We start from the raw sequence: 17,882 nt of genomic DNA on the forward strand, positions 1-17,882 counted from the left end.
TTGGGATGGGTCAGAATTCTGTTGCCTAGAAAACATCATAGAAAGCTTCTGTTTCCTCAAAAAAAAAAGCTCCTGTTTCTTCTCAGCTATGTCATTCTATTATTTACTGTATTCCCATTATTGTCCATTAAAATCATATTCATCCACCAAGAATCTGATCAGATGCTTATTTCCCCATGAAACCTCCTCTGATCACTCCAGCTTAAAGGGATTTTGTCTTCCTTTATAATTTCACATTATGCAGTTTTCTAATAGTGGACCCAGCGTTTGTTGACTAATAGTGTTACCTGGAATAAACTTTCTTTTTTAAAGTAAAGTTTTTATTCTTGAACAGTTTTATATTTATGGGATCATTGCAAAGAGTACATAGATTTTCTATTTACCCATTACCCAGTTTCCCCTATTATTAACATCCTACATTAGCATAGTAAATATGTCACAGTGAATGAACCAATATTGACACATTATTATTAACTAAAGTCTGCACTTCATTCAGATTTCCTCAGTTTTCCCTAAATGTCATTTTTCTGTTCCAAGATCCCATCCAGGATGTCACGTGTTACATTTAGACATCATGACTCCTTCATCTCTCTTAGCTGTGTCAATTTCTCAGACTTTCTAGTCTTGGGTGACTATAACAGTTTTGAGGATTATATAGCACGAATTTTGTAGAATGTCCCTCAATTGGGATTTGTCTGATGTGTTTCTCATGATTAGGCTGGAGTGATGGGTTCTTGGGAGAAAGACAACAGACCAGAGAGTGTCTACATAAATTATTTAGAATTCTTTTGCATGAGAAATTTTGTTTATTCTCCTCCATTTGTTTATTCAATCATTTATTTATGGGCTTGTAAATATTTATTTTATGTCTTGAGTTATAATGCAATACCACTTTATCCATTTTGTTGCATAAATTGTTCCAGCTTTGGCCATGGGGACTCTTTCTGTTGGCTCTGTGTTCTTTTGCCCCATCCCCATCATTCTTGTGTGTGTATATATTCTCAACTTGGGGCACTAAAACATTCTCCAAGATATTGCATTTCCTGCCTCAGCCCTGAAATTAGCAGTTTCTCCGGAACCCTGGTTCCTTTTATTGGAGAATGGTATAAGAAGTCAAGATCTGGGTATCAGGTTTGCTCATTGCTATTGGGTGTCATTGCTTCTAGGCACTCTGATAACAAGAAGATAGATATATGGGTATGTACTACCCTGTGTGTAAACATCTACAAATATTTACATATGTAACCATTTATATCTATTAAGCTAAATATGAGTTCATACTGATGTCTCAACTCTAATCCATAACCACATGGATTATTCCAGGGGAACTTGAGCTTCAGGTACAATTCCAGAGCTAATAAATCAGGATAAATATTCACCTTACATCTTTTGAAAGGTAAACACATTAACATCATTGAATGTTTTTCTTGGTTTAATAGTGGAATAAATATTAAAATTATGAAAATATTGTATCACTGTTCACAATTTGGGTATTTATCTTACTGAAACTTTGTTACCCACCTATAGTTTTGCTAATTTTAATTCCATGAGAATATAATCTAATAGGGTTTGAAAGTTCTTATATTACCTAACTATTGAATGTGCCAGAGTTTGACAGTTTTTATATTTTGTGACAATTCAGTGTCCCACTCGACTATCAAAGTTCATGATTTAAAATTCTAAATATAGAAATAAACACTGTAAAAACACAAAGATAATTATGTAAGTTGTGTTCATTCGTGTTGACGGTTTCTGCTTCATTCATTTCCTCTCCTCTTTCTTCTTGTCTTGCATTTTTGGTGGGCTGAAGGCTCCAGTTCCAACACCGTCTTCTGAGATGATCCTGATTCCCAGAATGCCCTCGGTGCTGCTCCTGCTGCTGCCTATCTTGAGTTCTGCAAAAGCTCAGGTTAACCCAGGTAACACTGCCATTGCTCAGGCCCATGCTGGAACTCAAGCCCTTCAGTGTTCATTTTGGGAAAGCACTGCTGAGGAGTCCAAAGGTCCCTCCTTCCTTTCTTTTTCTATGGTGAAACAGGGCCATAGCAGAAATAGAAACTAATATACTCTGTAACATGCTGAATAGTGTTAAAGTGTTTCTTCCATGGAGTTGGGTGGAATAAAAAGAAAATAAAATGGGAGGTGAAACAGATGAGAAAATTTTCAGATGCCTTAGAGAACTTCTGCAAGTTGGTTTCCCAGTTATGTTTGGTTGGATAAGGCCTATATTTTACTTCTCTGTCATGTTATGCTTTGGGGACCCTGGTCTTGTAGGATCTCAGGCAGTTTCTCTTTCCTCCAGGGTGTGGCCATGCTCAAAAATAGATATGTTAGTCCCCTTCTCCCAATTTTTTAAGTTATGTGTATACTTTAGATTGAAGTATACAGTTGTAGCAGTTGTCTATTACCATAGTGATGCCACTTAACAACATATGCAAAGTTGGTGATTTAGTCTGGTTTTGATGGGATTATTCTTCTGGTCCCTCTGCACATATCTGGTCCCTTCTGCACATATCTGGGAGTAAGCTGGTCGTTTACTGACTCATTGAGGATGGCCTTGGCTCTGACAACTGGGGAAGCTTTGCTGTGCTCTCCTCTAGCACCACCAGTGTAGATACCTTTTAATGGAAATTGCATAGCGGCAAAGCAGAGAGAGAAATGTGTAGCACTTTTCAAACTAGTGCTTGAGTCCTGTTTGCTGAGATCTCATTGTCTAAAGCCAAGATCTCATGGCCAAGCCCAGAATCAGAGTGGGGGAGCACAAAAATATTACCTGGGGAAGGTCTGGATACAGGGAAGAGTAAGGGTTGGAGCATTGTTTCCTTTTTGCCACAGATATAAATATAGGAAATTTGACATAGCATTAAGTGTCAGTTTGATGAATTTTATAAACTGAGTACATCCATCTAAGCAGTATCCAGATTAAGCAACAGAGCTGTACTAGGACTTCAGAAGCTCTTCTTATACTCTCTTCAAGTCACTTTGCCCCACCTTCATCATAAGGATAGTCATTATTGTTTTCTAATAACACAAATCCGTGTTACTTGTTTTTGGACTTTATATAAGTGGAATCACCTTTTGTTTCTGGCTTCTTTCACTCAACATTTTGTTCATGATATTCATATTGTGACACACAGTTGGCAACTCTGTTTTCATTGTTGTATAATTTTGTTTGAATATTTTATTTATTCAGTCTACTTTGGATGGTAATTTGGATTATTTCCAGTTTGAGCTCATTATAAATAAAGCTCCTATAACCCTTCTTGTAGAGGTCTTTTGGTAGAGATAAATACTCAAGTCTTGTAGATATATACCTAGAAGTAGCTTATATGTTGGGCTTCCCTGGTGGCTCAGATGGTAAAGATTCCACCTTCTATGCAGGAGACCTGAGTTCAATCCCTGGATTGGGAAGATCCCCTGGAGGAGGGCATGGCAACCCACTCCAGTGTTCTTGCCTGGAGAACCCCATGGACAGAGGAGCCTGGTAAGCTATAGTCCATGGGGTCACAAAGAGTCAGACATGACTGAGTGACTAAGCACAGCACAGCACAGCTTATATGTTACATATGATCTGTTTTCCTACCTATTGCTGAAGAGTTTTCCAAAGTGATTTTACTGATATCCCACCCCGATGCAGTGTTTGAGAGTCCCAGTGGTTTCAGGCTATATTTGAATTCCTGAGGGTATTTTCCTTTCCTTTTCTTCATACAGCATGAGTGTACAGTTGTGAAACACTCACCTTCTTATCTTTGTAAACATTCCATTTCCATGGGATATTCTTTTTTCTTCCATAGGGTTAATATCAGTGATTAATTGGTTCAGTAAATCCAGTACCTTGTTACTTTTTTGTAATAAGCTTAGTGAGTGCATCTCAGACCTGAACTTTGACACCATTCTTTCGATTTTTGCTTTGTGTTCCTCTCACCTAATTGAAGTCTAATTGCTTTCTACTTGGTCTTAAGTTAGTCACATGACAATAGTCATATACTTCTCTTTGTACTTCTTTCATCCTTTCACCAGCAGTAAAATAAAGTTGGATTAGATAAGCTGTGAAACCTTTTCACAAATTTACTGTAATTTAGTGGTGTAAGAGCTTTACTGCCCATTTTGGAAGACACTGGTAGACTTTGGGCTTGGAAACAGGGTTCTTGAACTCTCTTGGCTGTTTTTCACAAGAAAGACCATTTGTCCCCAACTCCCTGCCACTTCCCAGGCTCAGGAATCTAAAGTCAGAACTTCAGAGGAATTGTGTCACTTAGTCTAAGCACATAGAAGATAGCTGATGAATATCTTAAAGATGTAAACCCTAAAATGCTCCTTAGTAAGAAGTCGCATCTAGAAATCATGCCCCAACCTAGCCTGCCTCCATGGGAAAGGGACACCTCTAGACTCCATATGAAGTATATGAATACTCCTGGCTACTGAAATTGTTTGATCAGTTTCCAGGGTCAGGCTCCTCCAGAATGTTTAAAACCAGTGTTTTGATTGCCACTGGGGGTCCAGATTGGAGAAGGAAATGGCAACCCACTCCAGTGTTCTTGCCTAGAGAATCCCAGAGACAGGGGAGCCTGGTGGGCTGCTGTCTATGGGGTCACACAGAGTTGGACATGACTGCAGCGACTTAGCAGCAGCAGCAGCAGCAGCAGCAGGGGGTACAGAACCCTGTGGAATTTCAGGTAGGGGGAAGTAGTAGAACCAACCTGGTTGTCCTGAAACCTTCGCTGAGGGTCTGTTAGTCCTGAGGACTCACCCAGCCAACTAAATAACTGCTGAGTGGGGAGAGCACAGGGGCAGTTAACCCCACTCCCTTGACTTGGCCTGTGACAACTACTTGTGCTTGGAAAAGGGAGAACACCCCTTCTCTCCAACAGGCAATCGAGGCATTTAGGATCCATGGTACAGAGCCAGGGCACATGCTGGGACTTCCCATTTCAATCCTGGATTTTCTCCTCATAAGAAGCAGGCAACTAGCTAGCAGTTTAGAGTCTTGGGGTGGTGGAGTCCTCCTTTGATATCTAGAATGTTTGGAGAAACAAAGACATTAATGATCTGAGATTCAGAGTGTTCTCTTCCTACTGGCTCCAAGTTGACTTTCAGTTCATCTCTGTGGCTTTATTCTTTCTAGCATCAGTCCTACATCCAGTGAGTTCTTAAGGTCTAGGGATTTGAAATCCTAGGCTAGTCATGCTGCAATGAATCTTAGAGATATTTAAGTCCTTCTTCCTCGTTTTATAGATAAAGGAACTGGGTGTCAAATAGGGTAAGGGATTTGGTGGTTTGCCCATGATAACACACATTGCTAATGGTAAAGCAGGGACCACCAGCTCCTGACTCCCAGGCCCAGGTTCCTTCCATCAGACTACCCACCCCTTTGGAGGCCATTTGAGGAAGCAGTCTTTCTCTAATGATCATGTATAACTGGAAAGCTTTATGGTTTCCTTTCTGTGACTTCTGATGTACATTTATGGGGATGAGAGGTAATTTGGGTTTGAGAGACAGCTTGAATCCAAGGAACTGGGCAAGCAACAGGTTCCCACAGAGCTCTTGGAACCTTGGTCTTGTTAGCATGCTCAGCAAGAAAGGCTAGAGTTAGAAGGCCCTCAGGACTAGCTCACCCTGGAAAAGAAACCTAAGTGCTGGGATGCTCTGGTTGCCTTCTGCACAACTGTCCCCTTCTCCGAAGTTCCTGTCTCCCACCAAAGTTTATAGAGCTACTTTCAGTTCAGTTCAGTCACCCAGTCGTGTCTGACTCTTTGCAACCCCATGAATCACAGAATGCCAGGCCTCCCTCTCCATCACCAACTTTACCTACACACATTTCCACACCGGAAAATCATTTTTATTTCCCTGGGTTCTCATCACTCATGCCCCCAGAGATGTGCTGAGAGGGTTTATGGGATCTCAACTGCTAATGAGAATGTGGTGCCAGTTCCGGGTTTCTGAACCCGGGTCTGAGGTACTAAGGCTGTGTGTACGTTTGTGTGTGTGTGTGTATGGCTTGAGAAGGGCCTTGGAAAGGGACCTCCCGGGTTGAATTTCTCTTCAGTGAGCAATGCTAGATGCTGCCCAGATTGGCTCTTTCTTGCTTGTATCAATATGTTTGTTTGTTGAATCTAGCCTGAGGGTGGCCTCTGGTATCCTTCCTGCCAGGAAAAGATCTATCTCTGGGGATATCAGAAACTCATTTGCCCCTTAAGCACTCTAGTTATGCCAAGTGGAGAAAAAGAAGATGCAAATTTCAAAGAAGAGTACCAGCTAATGTTTAATAAGCACTTAATATATTCCTAGTACCATTCTATCAGCAAATTTAGTCTTCAGAAGCACCTTAGGAATTAGGTGGCATTGTTATTCCAGTTTCACAGAGGGGAAATTGAGGCCCAGAAACATTAGGTAACTCACTCAAGGTTATAGACCTTGCCAAGTGGCAGAGCTGGGACACGATCCACCTCCAGGGAGCATATTCTTGACCTCTGTGCTTGGCTGCCTCCTGGAGAGTTAGCCTCACTGAATGTGTGCTAACAAGTCACATCAAGTCTCTTATGTCATGCTGGCAGAGACAGTGAAGGCTGAGAGTGATCCAGAGAAAAAGAAACTTGCCAGGTTGGGTAAAAAGAGAAAGGGAGAGCATGGAGTAAAGACGCATAAACACAAATAGAAAAACAAGAGGGTGGAGATGGTTGTCACTGAGGAGTAATAGGGCAAACATGAAGTTAAGTTAGTACCCAAAGCAGGAACCACATGACTTTGGGATCCTTGGTATATGGCAAGTGCTTTTCAATCAAAGGCTTTGCCTTCACCCAGTGATAACAAAATGCCGTGCTATGTCCTTCCTCCCAGGATGCATGCTCCTTGTGCTATAAGATTTCAACACATCTGGAATCAGGGCATTCTAAAACTCAAACAAGCAGGAAGCTTCTCTGGGCCCTCTTTCCAGATTGTCCCCTAAATGGGTGGTTCTCCTTGACCCTGACTGCAAACAGTATGGAGCGTGTGAGCCGACAGAAGAGCGTGATGGCAACATAGATGGTGAGCAGACAATGGCAACTGAGAGACCCGGATGCTCGGCTCAGCTCTGGCTCTGTCTCCCTGTGGCTGCGGCTCACTGTCTTCACCTTACTGTGCTCACTTATACAATGGCAAGAATGAAGTCTGCTTTCTGCCCTTCACAGGGCTACAGCAGGGGGGCCGAACGAGATAACGGAAGTCACTGGGCTTTGGAACGTTATATGCAAATATCAAGGGTTGCGGCTTGTTACTTTTGGAAGAGAAGGAAATTAAAATAATGCAAACTGTAAAACAACAGTTTCTTTCAAGCTGATGATGGAGGAGGAAAGAGAAAAAGAGTTCGTTATTGACTATTATGGTCCCTCGTGGTCTCCAAGAGAGACTCACATTACCTTTGGGGAATAGGGATTCTAACAACCCTGAACTCTGGCCAGCCCAACTCCAAGGGATGCAGGGCCCTGTGCCCAGGCTGAGCATATCCACGACAGTGTATTTTTTTTTTTTTCCCCTGGGGAGAATAGTGTGATTGTTGACTTAGCTCTTGGTCTTAGCCAACAGGCCTCTGAAGAGCATGGATGTGGTAAGATAGGCCTTCCAGAATTTTTCAGTGGTTTGGACACATACACAGTAAAGTAAGGCAAAAGTTAAGACATTCAAAACAATGAGGGATTTGGAGGGGCTTAAGTGGAAGGCGATGAGTTGCTAAAAAGTATGCAACTTCTTTTTTCCCTGCTTCACAGGTGTTAATGACTTGGGCCATTGTCTTGTTTGGTGTGGTGTTGATCTCCTGTGTCCTCATGATGGACACCTATCATGGTGCTTGGGTTGTAGAGGCAATCAGTGAGGAGTAAAAAGAAGGCAGGACACAAAGGACGTCAAGAAGCTCCCTTTCTTCTCTGTAGTTTTGTACAAAAATGGATCTAAATTATGCTATGAGGGGTTTGAGCTCACAAAGATGTTCAGAAGCTGAGAAGAAGACACAGGAATATCATTGTTTTAAATGATGGGGGTGTTAAGTACAAGGATGACAGACTGAAGTTCCCTGAACTGCAGCTAATATGCAGTAATGAGGTCCAGCCCCTGGTGTCCGAGGGTTTTGAGAGCCTTTTTCCTTGCAGAGGTAGAGTAGCCTCTGTGCTTATTCCTAAAAAGGCAGCCTAAGTTCCCTCTCCTCTGGTCTATGGGCAGAGCATTTTAGTGGTAATAAATAAAGAAAAATGTGCTTACATTTACCCAAATTTGCATTACTCTTGACATTTCAAGGGAAGGATTCAGACTTAATCTTTTGGGTGCTGTAAGCTATAGTCAAGATACAAGGTCTAACAATGAAGAGTATCTTGTATGCATAAGTATTGCTAATTTAAGAAACGCTTCATCTTGGCATAGGAGAATCCCTGGATAAGGGGATAGGCTAAAACCACGTTGAGAAAGCTACAATATTAGTTTGTTTGTTCTAAGTAGGCTAACCAATATTTAGGACTTTTTATAGCTTCTTATTGAGTAACTTGTTTAATAGTAATGGATGCCTCTCCTCCTACTATGCAAATACTACTTCTGCTGCTCTTACTAGTACCACTAGTGATAGTATCAATAATGACATGATAAATCTCTGGCTACTCTTTTTGTTTCTTCATTAAGTAAAATTAATCCTTAATTTCTCTTATGAGGATGAATCTGAATTCCTCTCTTGAAGTGCCAAGAGTAAGAAATTTACAAATATTGGTGTAAATTTAAAGACTTTTTTCTACATGTATGACCACTAAGATGCCCTGCAGATAGGCAGAAAACTGACTTGTCCCAGTTCTCTGAGGCTTGGATGGTCTTCTCTTTAGAAATGTGTTTGGGTCTTTGATTTTCTTCAGAGGATGTGAACCCAAAGTCCAGACTGGCTAACAGTGAAAGCAGTCGGATCTGCCTTTACATAGAAGGGTAGACTATCTTCACTTTGGGCAATTGGTAGGGTTTAAACTTGGATTAAAATCACTGCAGATGCTGATTGCAGCCATGAAATTAAAAGATGCTTACTCCTTGGAAGGAAAGTTATGACCAACCTAGACAGCATATTAAAAAGCAGAGACATTACTTTGCCAACCAAGGTCCATCTAGTCAAGGCTATGGTTTTTCCAGTGGTCACGTATGGATGTGAGAGTTGGACTGTGAAGAAAGCTGAGCGCCGAAGAATCGATGCTTTTGAACTGTGGTGCTGGAGAAGACTCTTGAGAGTCCCTTGGACTGCAAGGAGATCCAACCAGTCCATTCTAAAGGAGATCAGTCCTGGGTGTTCATTGGAAGGACTGATGCTAAAGCTGAAACTCCAATACTTTGGCCACCTCATGCGAAGAGCTGACTCACTGGAAAAGACTCTGATGCTGGGAGGGATTGGGGGCAGGAGGAGAAGGGGATGACAGAGAATGAGATGGCTGGATGGCATCACCGACTTGACAGACATGAGTTTGAGTGAACTCCGGGAGTTGGTGACGGACAGGGAGGCCTGGTGTGCTGTGATTCATGGGGTCACAAAGAGTCAGACACGACTGAGTGACTGAACTGAACTGAAACTTGGATACTTGGTCATTCCGTGCTTTTTAAAAGCTCCCATGTTTTCTCTGTGGCTTCTCTTCCTGGTGGGTCCTGAACTCTAATCTTTATCAGATTCAAAAACTCAGCTCAACTTTTCAGAGGGTTTCTCCTTAGGTTTTTACACTGCCTCTCTTATACAACCCCAGCATTTGGCAAATGTGCTGAACAAGTAAAAAGCTGCCTGCTAGAAGGATCCCAGGCCTCCTTCAAAAACTCTAAGATTTTATCCTCTAGTTACCTTCTACCAGTGTGAAGCCCAGGGTCAGCCTCTTGCCTTTGCCCCTTGCAGTTGACAAACGGTTACATGTGACTGCAGAGGTGATGCTCCTTCTCAGTCTCCCTTCTCTGAAGCTTCAGTTCCTCTGCTCTCACCATGTCAGCAGCAATTGAATGCCTGTAAATAGATGATTTATAGATTTTTTTCTAGTTCTTCCAGTTATCTTCAGGGGGAGTGTTGGTTACTATGACCTACTCCATCCCACCTGGGAACAAAAATAAAAAGTTAACTTTTACCTTGCTGTTGCTGTGATTCACGTTAATTGATTATGCCTTGCTTTTTGAATTCGTTAGTAGGAAGCTCGGAGACAAATTTGAGGCCCATCACCAGCAAAGTGTATAGAACCAAATGTAATATTGATTATATTTTGGGTATTAACCTTAGCTCCAGCTGACCTTAATGTCCTTATTCTCTTTCCCCATACCTGCATTTCTACACTTATTTGTTTGTTTATTTACTTAGTATATTGTACAGTTTTGGAAGCCAGTTCCAATTTTTTTTAGAATGAGTCAGAGTAAAAATAGTTTAAAAATCAATAACACCTACCCTTTATTAAATGTTACTGTTCTAAGCATTACTCTGCTGTAAACATTAGTAAGTACTTGACATATATAACTCATATTTTCTCATAAACAAGTACTGTTATTACTATAAAACTGAGAGGCTTAAAGCTTAATTAATCTTCCTAAGGCCATAAAGCCTCTAAATTGCTTAAGAAAGAGTGAATGTAATATTTAAAATGAATGATCCGCTCTCCTTCTGGATATCACTTATTGAGCCCTATTGCCTTCAAGGAATTGTTAAGTTCCTTGTACATTATATCTCTGCAACAACCTTACTTGGCAGGATTATTTAAGACTAGGAAATCGAGGTTCAGAGAAGCTTAGTAACTTGTCGTGAGGTCCCACAGTTTGGAAATGGCAGAATCAAGTTTTAAGCATAGGCCTCTTCTGAGTCTAAACTATGCCACAACTTTGTTCTCAACTCTTAACTCATGGCTACCCAGATGTCTCAACTTACCTCCTTGTTGAGGGAAAGGACACACTATTTTTGCAGGAGGCTTTCACTGACTTTGTTAACCAGGAAGGCTAATATACCTTATCCAATCCTTATCTCAGTACCCGGAAATCCAGTACAGCTTGGGGACCCCTCTTCTGGAGTTCTGCAATAATTGTTTCTGGAGGGTATTTTAGGCTTTTAGGAAAACTGTAATTCTAAAGGGCTGTTCTTAAGGGAAATTTTGACTTGGGCAAAAGAGGTCTTGGCAAAATAGCCTCATTGTACTTAGAGGAACCCAAATAAGTTTCCTTGGCACCTAGCAAGATCCCAGTATGTAGATATTTACTTGCACAGTGAACAAGTCTGAAGCAGTCTGCTCAGTGGGGTTTCTGGAGAGAAGAGGCCCAAATGACAGCTTCTTTAATTAGACCACCTTGTCCTCTCTGGAGCTGGAAAAACTAGGTCATGGTAGCCTAAGCTTGAAGAAAGAGGAACCAGTGATCAGATTTGAATTTCAGTCCTGATTACCTTAATCAGCTGTCCATCCTTGGGTAAGTCAATTCATCTTTCTGAGCCTCAGAGGTTCTGATATTTTACATGGAGCCATTGGAAGGATTGATTTCTTAAAGGCCTGGTTCTAAAGTTTCATGATTGCAGATGTTCCTTTAGGTCATCAACTGCCTTGGGTCCCCTGGTTGACCCTAATAGCTAAGCCCCACCCCCATCAGTCTTACCTGCCCTGTGCCAGAGAGGCCCAGCTGTCAGCTCTCTGTGGCCTCAGGCCTGTGTGCTATGTGTGTGTTTTCCTGGAAGCTGCATATAGGACACTCATTGATGGGGAGAGCCTGTGGTCTGGAGTTGACAGTGAGATGGTAAACATCATGAAACAAGCGGCCCTTTCAGGCTCTCAACTTTGGCAGCACAGTGTGAAAATAATTCTTGGAAGCTGGGGCCTGGTGGCAGCTGCTTCTCCTTGGCCTGCCTGCCAGGCCCTACCAGAGCTCAGGAGGAACCGCCTTGCTGCCCGGGCATGCAGCAGCCAGTGTGAGTAGTTTTCCACTCTGGGAAACTGGAAAAGTCAATTAGCTTCTCTGTCCAGGAGATTGGCGGGTAACGGAAGCGTAGGCAACCACCAAGACAACTCAGCAGGCAAAATCAGGTGATGCCTCTTTGCTTCAGGGTCTCTTGCTTCCCTTTGTGATTTTCTGCCTTTTCATGCCTCTTTATATTTCATAATGTTAAGCTCAGAGACAGATGGGTGGGCTTTGATTAACAATGAAGTAGGCTTGGGGGAAAGTAAGGGGACCTGACATTTAGGACTTGGGCCGACTTGGCAATTCTGAGTCTTCACTATTGGCTGGGATACCTTCCACAGAAGGAGTTTGCCAAAAATAGGCATATTCAATGGGAAAACCACACTGGTACTGCTGAGAAGTGCCACGTTGGTTGCTGAGCGCCAAGGATTATCCTGGTTCCAAAGACCCACTAAAATGAGGAAAGCCATCCAAGATCAGCTTGTCTACTTTCCTGTGTCCTTTCTCTGAGGCCCCTGGGAATACCAGTTCATCAGGGAACTTTGCCTGGTGGCTGCTTTGATGGCTTTTGTCTCTGAACTCCCTTTCTTCATGCCATATTCACTGGTCTCAACTTCTAGACCTACCGCTCTGCTCCGTTGTCTGAAGAAGGTTTATAATACTTGTGGCCCAGAGTCTTACTCTGGCTTGAGTTGGGGATCTTCTATTGACTAGTAATCTGGTCAGAACTTCTCTTCCTCTCATGCAGTTCAGTTCAGTCACTCAGTCATGTCTGACTCTTTGCGACCCCATGGACTGCAGCATGCCAGGCTCTCCTATCCATCCAGACCCCCAATCCAGAGCCTGCCTAAACTCATGTCCATCGAGTCAGTGATGCCATCCAACTATCTCATCCTCTGTCATCCCCTTCTCCTCCCACCTTCAATCTTTCCCAGCATCAGGGTCTTTTCCAATGAGTCAGTTCTTCACATCAAGTGGCCAAAGTATTAGAGTTTCAGCTTCTACATCAGTTCTTCCATTGAATATTCAGGACTGATTTCCTTTAGGATTGACTGATTTGATCTCCTTGCAGTCCAAGGGACTCTCAAGAGTCTTCTCCAACACCGCAGTTCAAAAGCATCAATTCTTCAGCGCTCAGCTTTCTTTATAGACTAAGTCTCACATCCATACATGACTACTGGAAAAACCATAGCTTTGATTAGATGAAACTTTGTTGGCAAAGTAATGTCTCTGCTTTTTAATATGCTGTCTAGGTTGGTCATGGCTTTTCTTCCAACAAGCAAGCGCCTTTTAATTTCATGGCTGCAGTCACCATATTCAGTGATTTTGGAGCCCCCCAAAATAAAGTCTCTTTATTGTCAAGACAGTAAGTTTCTTACTGTTTTCATTGTTTCCCCTTCCTGTCATGCAAATGCCCACAAAGCACTATTGCAGCACTGTCCTCTAGAGATTGTTGTGAATAGGCAACAAGATGGCGCTCCCCGTGACAAACCCTGACCCTCATCAGGGAAATGCTGCTAATCAGGGTATTTTCTCAGCAAACATGGGCTGAGTGCCTTTTATGGCCAGGCACTTTGAGAGGTTCTGGGGCAGATCAGTTGTAGCACCTGCTCTGAAGAATTCAACATGCTGTTAAGATCACACTCTTCATTTATCCATCCTTGAATTCATCCTTCCATCCATCTACCCATCACTCTATATCTTTCTTTCTTTATTTAATTGCTAAATGCATGTTGAGCACCTAATGGTACTCTGTATTTGTAGGTGGGGAGGGGGGAAAGAAAAAACCTGATATAGTCAGTATTTTCAAAATTGCTTACAATTTCAGTAAGGAGGTAAATAAGCACAAGTAAAATGGAAAATCTCAGGTAAAGGTTGCTACCTAAATGAATGTCCTAATTTTTCCTGCCATCACTTTTATCCTCATACTATGTTTTAATGTTTTCCATAGTTTTGTCAGGCTTCTCTGTTAGATGGTAAAGAGTCTGCCTGCAATGCAGGAGACCCACGTTCGATCCCTGGGTCAGGGAGATCCTCTGGAGAATGGAATGGCTATGCACTCTAGTATTATTGCCTGGGAAATCTCATGGACAGAGGAGCCTGGTGGGCTACAGTCCATGGGGTCAGTCAGGCATGACTGAGCGACTGAACAGCAACAAACTTGTTAAATTCATGAACAAAAAGATGTGTGTGTGTGTTAGTTGCTCAATCGTGTCCAACTCTTTGTGACTCCATGAACTGTAGCCTACCAGGCTCCTCAATCCATGAGGCTTCTCCAGGTAAGAGTACTGGAGTGTATTGCCATGCCTTCCTTCAGGGAATCTTCCCAACCCAGGGATCAAACCCAGGTCTCCCACTTTGCAGGCAGATTCTTTACTGTCTGAACCACCAGGGAAGCCCTATAATGGCCCAGACTTTTAAGAAATTCTCAGATATCTGCTGCCAGGTTAAATGTCACTAATAGGGGTTATCCTTCTTTAACTTCCTAGGCCTTTTTTTTTTTCAAGGTTTTCCATCTATTTTATTTTATTTTTTTCAAAAACAATTTTAGGAATCTTTACTTAAAAACAACCTTATCTTAAAATGGAGTAACTTTGGTTTTACGAGCAGCAAGCAAAAGTACAGAAGCAAAAATGCATTACAGGAGCATTAAGTTCTACATTAGGTCACAGCGTCTAATCTGAAATCACACCCATAATATCATTTTTCAGGATATCTGGGAAATAGTTATTTCCCAGGATGTCTGAACCATAGCTACTCTATTTTGACTTTTAATTGTAAAAAAAAAAATTTTTTTTTAATTGCCAAAGTAGATTTCACCATTAATGACATCAGTGTTTTTCTAGGTATGAGAAAAATGCAAGAATTGGAACTCATAAAACCTTTTTCTGAAAAGATCTAACTATCTGAAGGCCTGTTCTGCCAGTTTTTTTTTTTTTTTTCAGAGCACAGAGTGCCTCATTCCTGATTTTTACCCTGAACTTCTTTCAGGGGGTGCTGAAGATCAGAAGCTTGCAATGGTCATGATGTACTCTTTGTAGAGGCAACTGGCAAGTACCAACTTCCAGTCAGCAGTGTCACTTCATAGCCACATATCTGACCATGTGACACCATTTCATGGCCATTGTGTCCCGCGGTGCTTTTTTTAAAATTTTATTTTATTATTTTTACATATTTATTTATTCTTAACTGATTGCTTTATAATATTGGCTTTATTTACATCAACATGTTTTTAAGTTCTGCAATAATAAACAACACAATACAAAATTATTCTTTTACTAGTTTTTCTTCCTATATATATTTATTAAGGACTCACTTAATGCCAGACACCCTACCATAAACCAGAGAGACAACAAAGAGAAAGCTAGATAGGATCCTTGCCCTCAAGACATGTACTGTTTAATGGAGAGGCCAAAATTAAACAGTTATTTGTTCTAAAAGTGTGAGAAGTGCTATAAAGGAAAAGTAGTGCATTATAAGATCATGTAGCAAACAATTCTTACTGAGCTGAAGACACAGAGGAATTCCCTGATGGAGGGATGGTCTGGGAGCTGGAGCTTGAGCAGGATTTAGGAGGTAAAGGAAGGGAAAGGAAGAACGTTTCAGGCACAGGGAACATCATATTTAGAAAGACCTGGAGGCTGGAAGATACTTTGTGTCTTTGTGAAGTTGAAATAAGACCAGTGTGCTGGGCTATAGAGAGCAAAGATCTGGGATAGCACAAGATTAGGCCAGAGAGGTAACCTGAGGCCTGATCAGGCAGGCCTCACGGGACACATTATCTTGAGAAGAATGAGAAGCTGTTAGAATGTTCATGTTAGAATAAGGCTTCAGGAAGCTCACTTGTGCTACCATATGGAGAAGGGGCAATAGGAGAACCAGAAAGGAGAGCTGGAAGGCATTATAGTATTCCAGGCACTAGGTGGTGGAGGTTGGGCCCTGCATGGAAGTAGTGGGGAAGGGGAGAAATAGCTGAACTTAAAAAATCTGCAGGAGGTATTGGACTGGCAAAATTTTTAAGTTCAGCTATTTCTCCCCTTCCCCACTACTTCTATGCAGGGCTGGGAGACCTGGGTTCAATCCCTGGGCTGGGAAGATCCCCTGGAGAAGGGAAAGGCTACTTACTCCAGTATTCTGGTCTAGAGAATTCCATGGGGTTGCAAAGAGTTGGACATGACTGAGCGACTGTCACTTTCACTTTCATTGGGCTCGCAAGAGTTCATTTGAGTTTTCTGTACCATCTGTCTCACTGTTCACACTGTTTGCACTGTTCACTGAACCCAGGGTAGGCAAGGCGTGAACTAAGAGGCTGGAAAAAGACTCAAGGAGCCGTCGGAACTGCAGACACAATTATTCTCTCCTGGCTGGCACGGCAGCTATAACACAGCCTGTCTCCTGGCTGACTCAGCAGCCATAACATAACCATAACATAACCTCATATAATATAATATTGCTGTTGCTCCAACAGTGGCCCAGTGCAGCAGCAGCAGCCAGGGCTTTCATGGTGAAGCTCATACAGGTGAACTGCACACAGTAGCCCGTGGCCAAGCAAGTACCTCGTGATACACATGTGTGGTGCTGTAAATGATCTCAGCCATTACATAACCATGCAAAGTCATTGTTTACAGAACATGGGGTGGGAGAGCCTGACTGGCACTATCTTGTTAATTTCCTCACACCATCTTATGGAAAAACCTGAATAAACTTTTTGGCCAAACCAATAAATTTGAGGGATTTGCTGGTGAACCAGATGATTCTCAGAGGCCAAGTTTACATCTCACTTCTTGATTGCCTCTTAGCAGAAATAACATGTCACCTATCATCCTGAATTCTTCCTCTCCAAAAACTTTGTATCAGTTTCCAGGCAGAAGTTCAGAGACCGCTGCCCCTCTCTCCCGTCTCAGGGAGAGCCTTTCTAGTTTTTGTCAATGTTGTTGCCACTCTGCTATCTACACACAATGGGCTTAAACCCTTCTGTGATGGAAGGACTGGAGGGGATTGAGATGGCTGGATGGCATCACCGACTCTGTGGACATGAGTTTGAGTGAACTCCGGGAGCTGGTGATGGACAGGGAGGCCTGGCGTGCTGTGATTCATGGGGTCGCGGAGAGTCGGACACGACTGAGCAACTGAACTGAACTGAACTGATGTGAAGAACTGGAGCATCATCTTCTCCCCCAGTTCCTCTAATTATCAAATTTGATTGTGCATCAATGCCAATGGCTGTGGGCCCATCCTTTGCTGGGCCCCATCTGCAGATCCAGCAGGATGGTGTAGGGACTGAGTGTTTGCATTTCTAACACGTTCCTGGGTGATGCTGGTGCTGCTGGACCTGGAAGCATGCTCAGATGACCACAGCTCTAACACAGTGGTAGATAAGGAGACCCGAACCTTGGGGAAGGGAGTTGGTACTCCTTTGTGCCAAAGACAGTATCCCAGGTGGGATCTCAGGTTTTCTCTCTCTCTGATAAATGGAGTAAATTCCCATATAAGTTTCCGTTCCGTTCCGTCCCTCAGTCGTGTCCGACTCTTTGCGACCCTGTGGACTATAGCCTACCAGGCTTCTCCGTCCATGGGATTCTCCAGGCAAGAATACTGGAGTGGGTTGCCGTTTCCTTCTCCACCCATATAAGTTTAGTTAGACCATAAAATAGAAAGGATCCCTGAGCCTAGGAAATATAATGGAACCAAAATGTTTCACGAAGGCAGTGGCAGAAGCAGCAGCTCTGTTGAAACTTCTTGGTTGCTGTTCCCAGGATAAGCTATGCCTTGGTGGAGAAGTTATTTGCAATAATATCATGATTCACCCCAGGCGACCCCCTCCCCCATTTCTGGTTTACTTTAGATGTTCCGGGAAACAGTTCTCATTACTCTCACAGCTCAGTGTCTAGAGACACATAATAGCCAGGAATGAAAGCCCAGTGGGACTGTGAACACGGATTTCTCTTTCTGTCCGGCATGGCCCCAGAAGATCATCTTGTGTTCAG

The 17,882-nt window shown here is 42.5% G+C and overlaps 1 protein-coding gene across 8 annotated transcripts in view; it reads left to right on the forward strand.

The window, feature by feature from the left end:
* DDR2 (discoidin domain receptor tyrosine kinase 2) overlaps window positions 1-17,882 on the forward strand; it is a 176,968-nt gene that overhangs the window by 99,760 nt on the left and 59,326 nt on the right. For 7 of the 8 annotated variants that reach the window (XM_055404153.2, XM_055404149.2, XM_055404150.2 and 4 more), the window contains one exon: window positions 1,811-1,919. The exons of the other annotated variant lie outside the window; for it this stretch is intronic. In XM_055404153.2, the coding sequence (XP_055260128.1) occupies window positions 1,838-1,919 (82 nt within the window). In that variant the 5' untranslated portion in view covers window positions 1,811-1,837. The remainder of the gene's footprint in view (window positions 1-1,810; window positions 1,920-17,882) is intronic. 8 annotated transcript variants of the gene reach the window in all.

The sequence above is a fragment of the Moschus berezovskii genome, chromosome 4 (assembly GCF_049115385.1).
Source record: "Moschus berezovskii isolate FMDL1 chromosome 4, NW_MosBer_1.0, whole genome shotgun sequence".
Lineage (NCBI taxonomy): Eukaryota > Metazoa > Chordata > Mammalia > Artiodactyla > Moschidae > Moschus > Moschus berezovskii.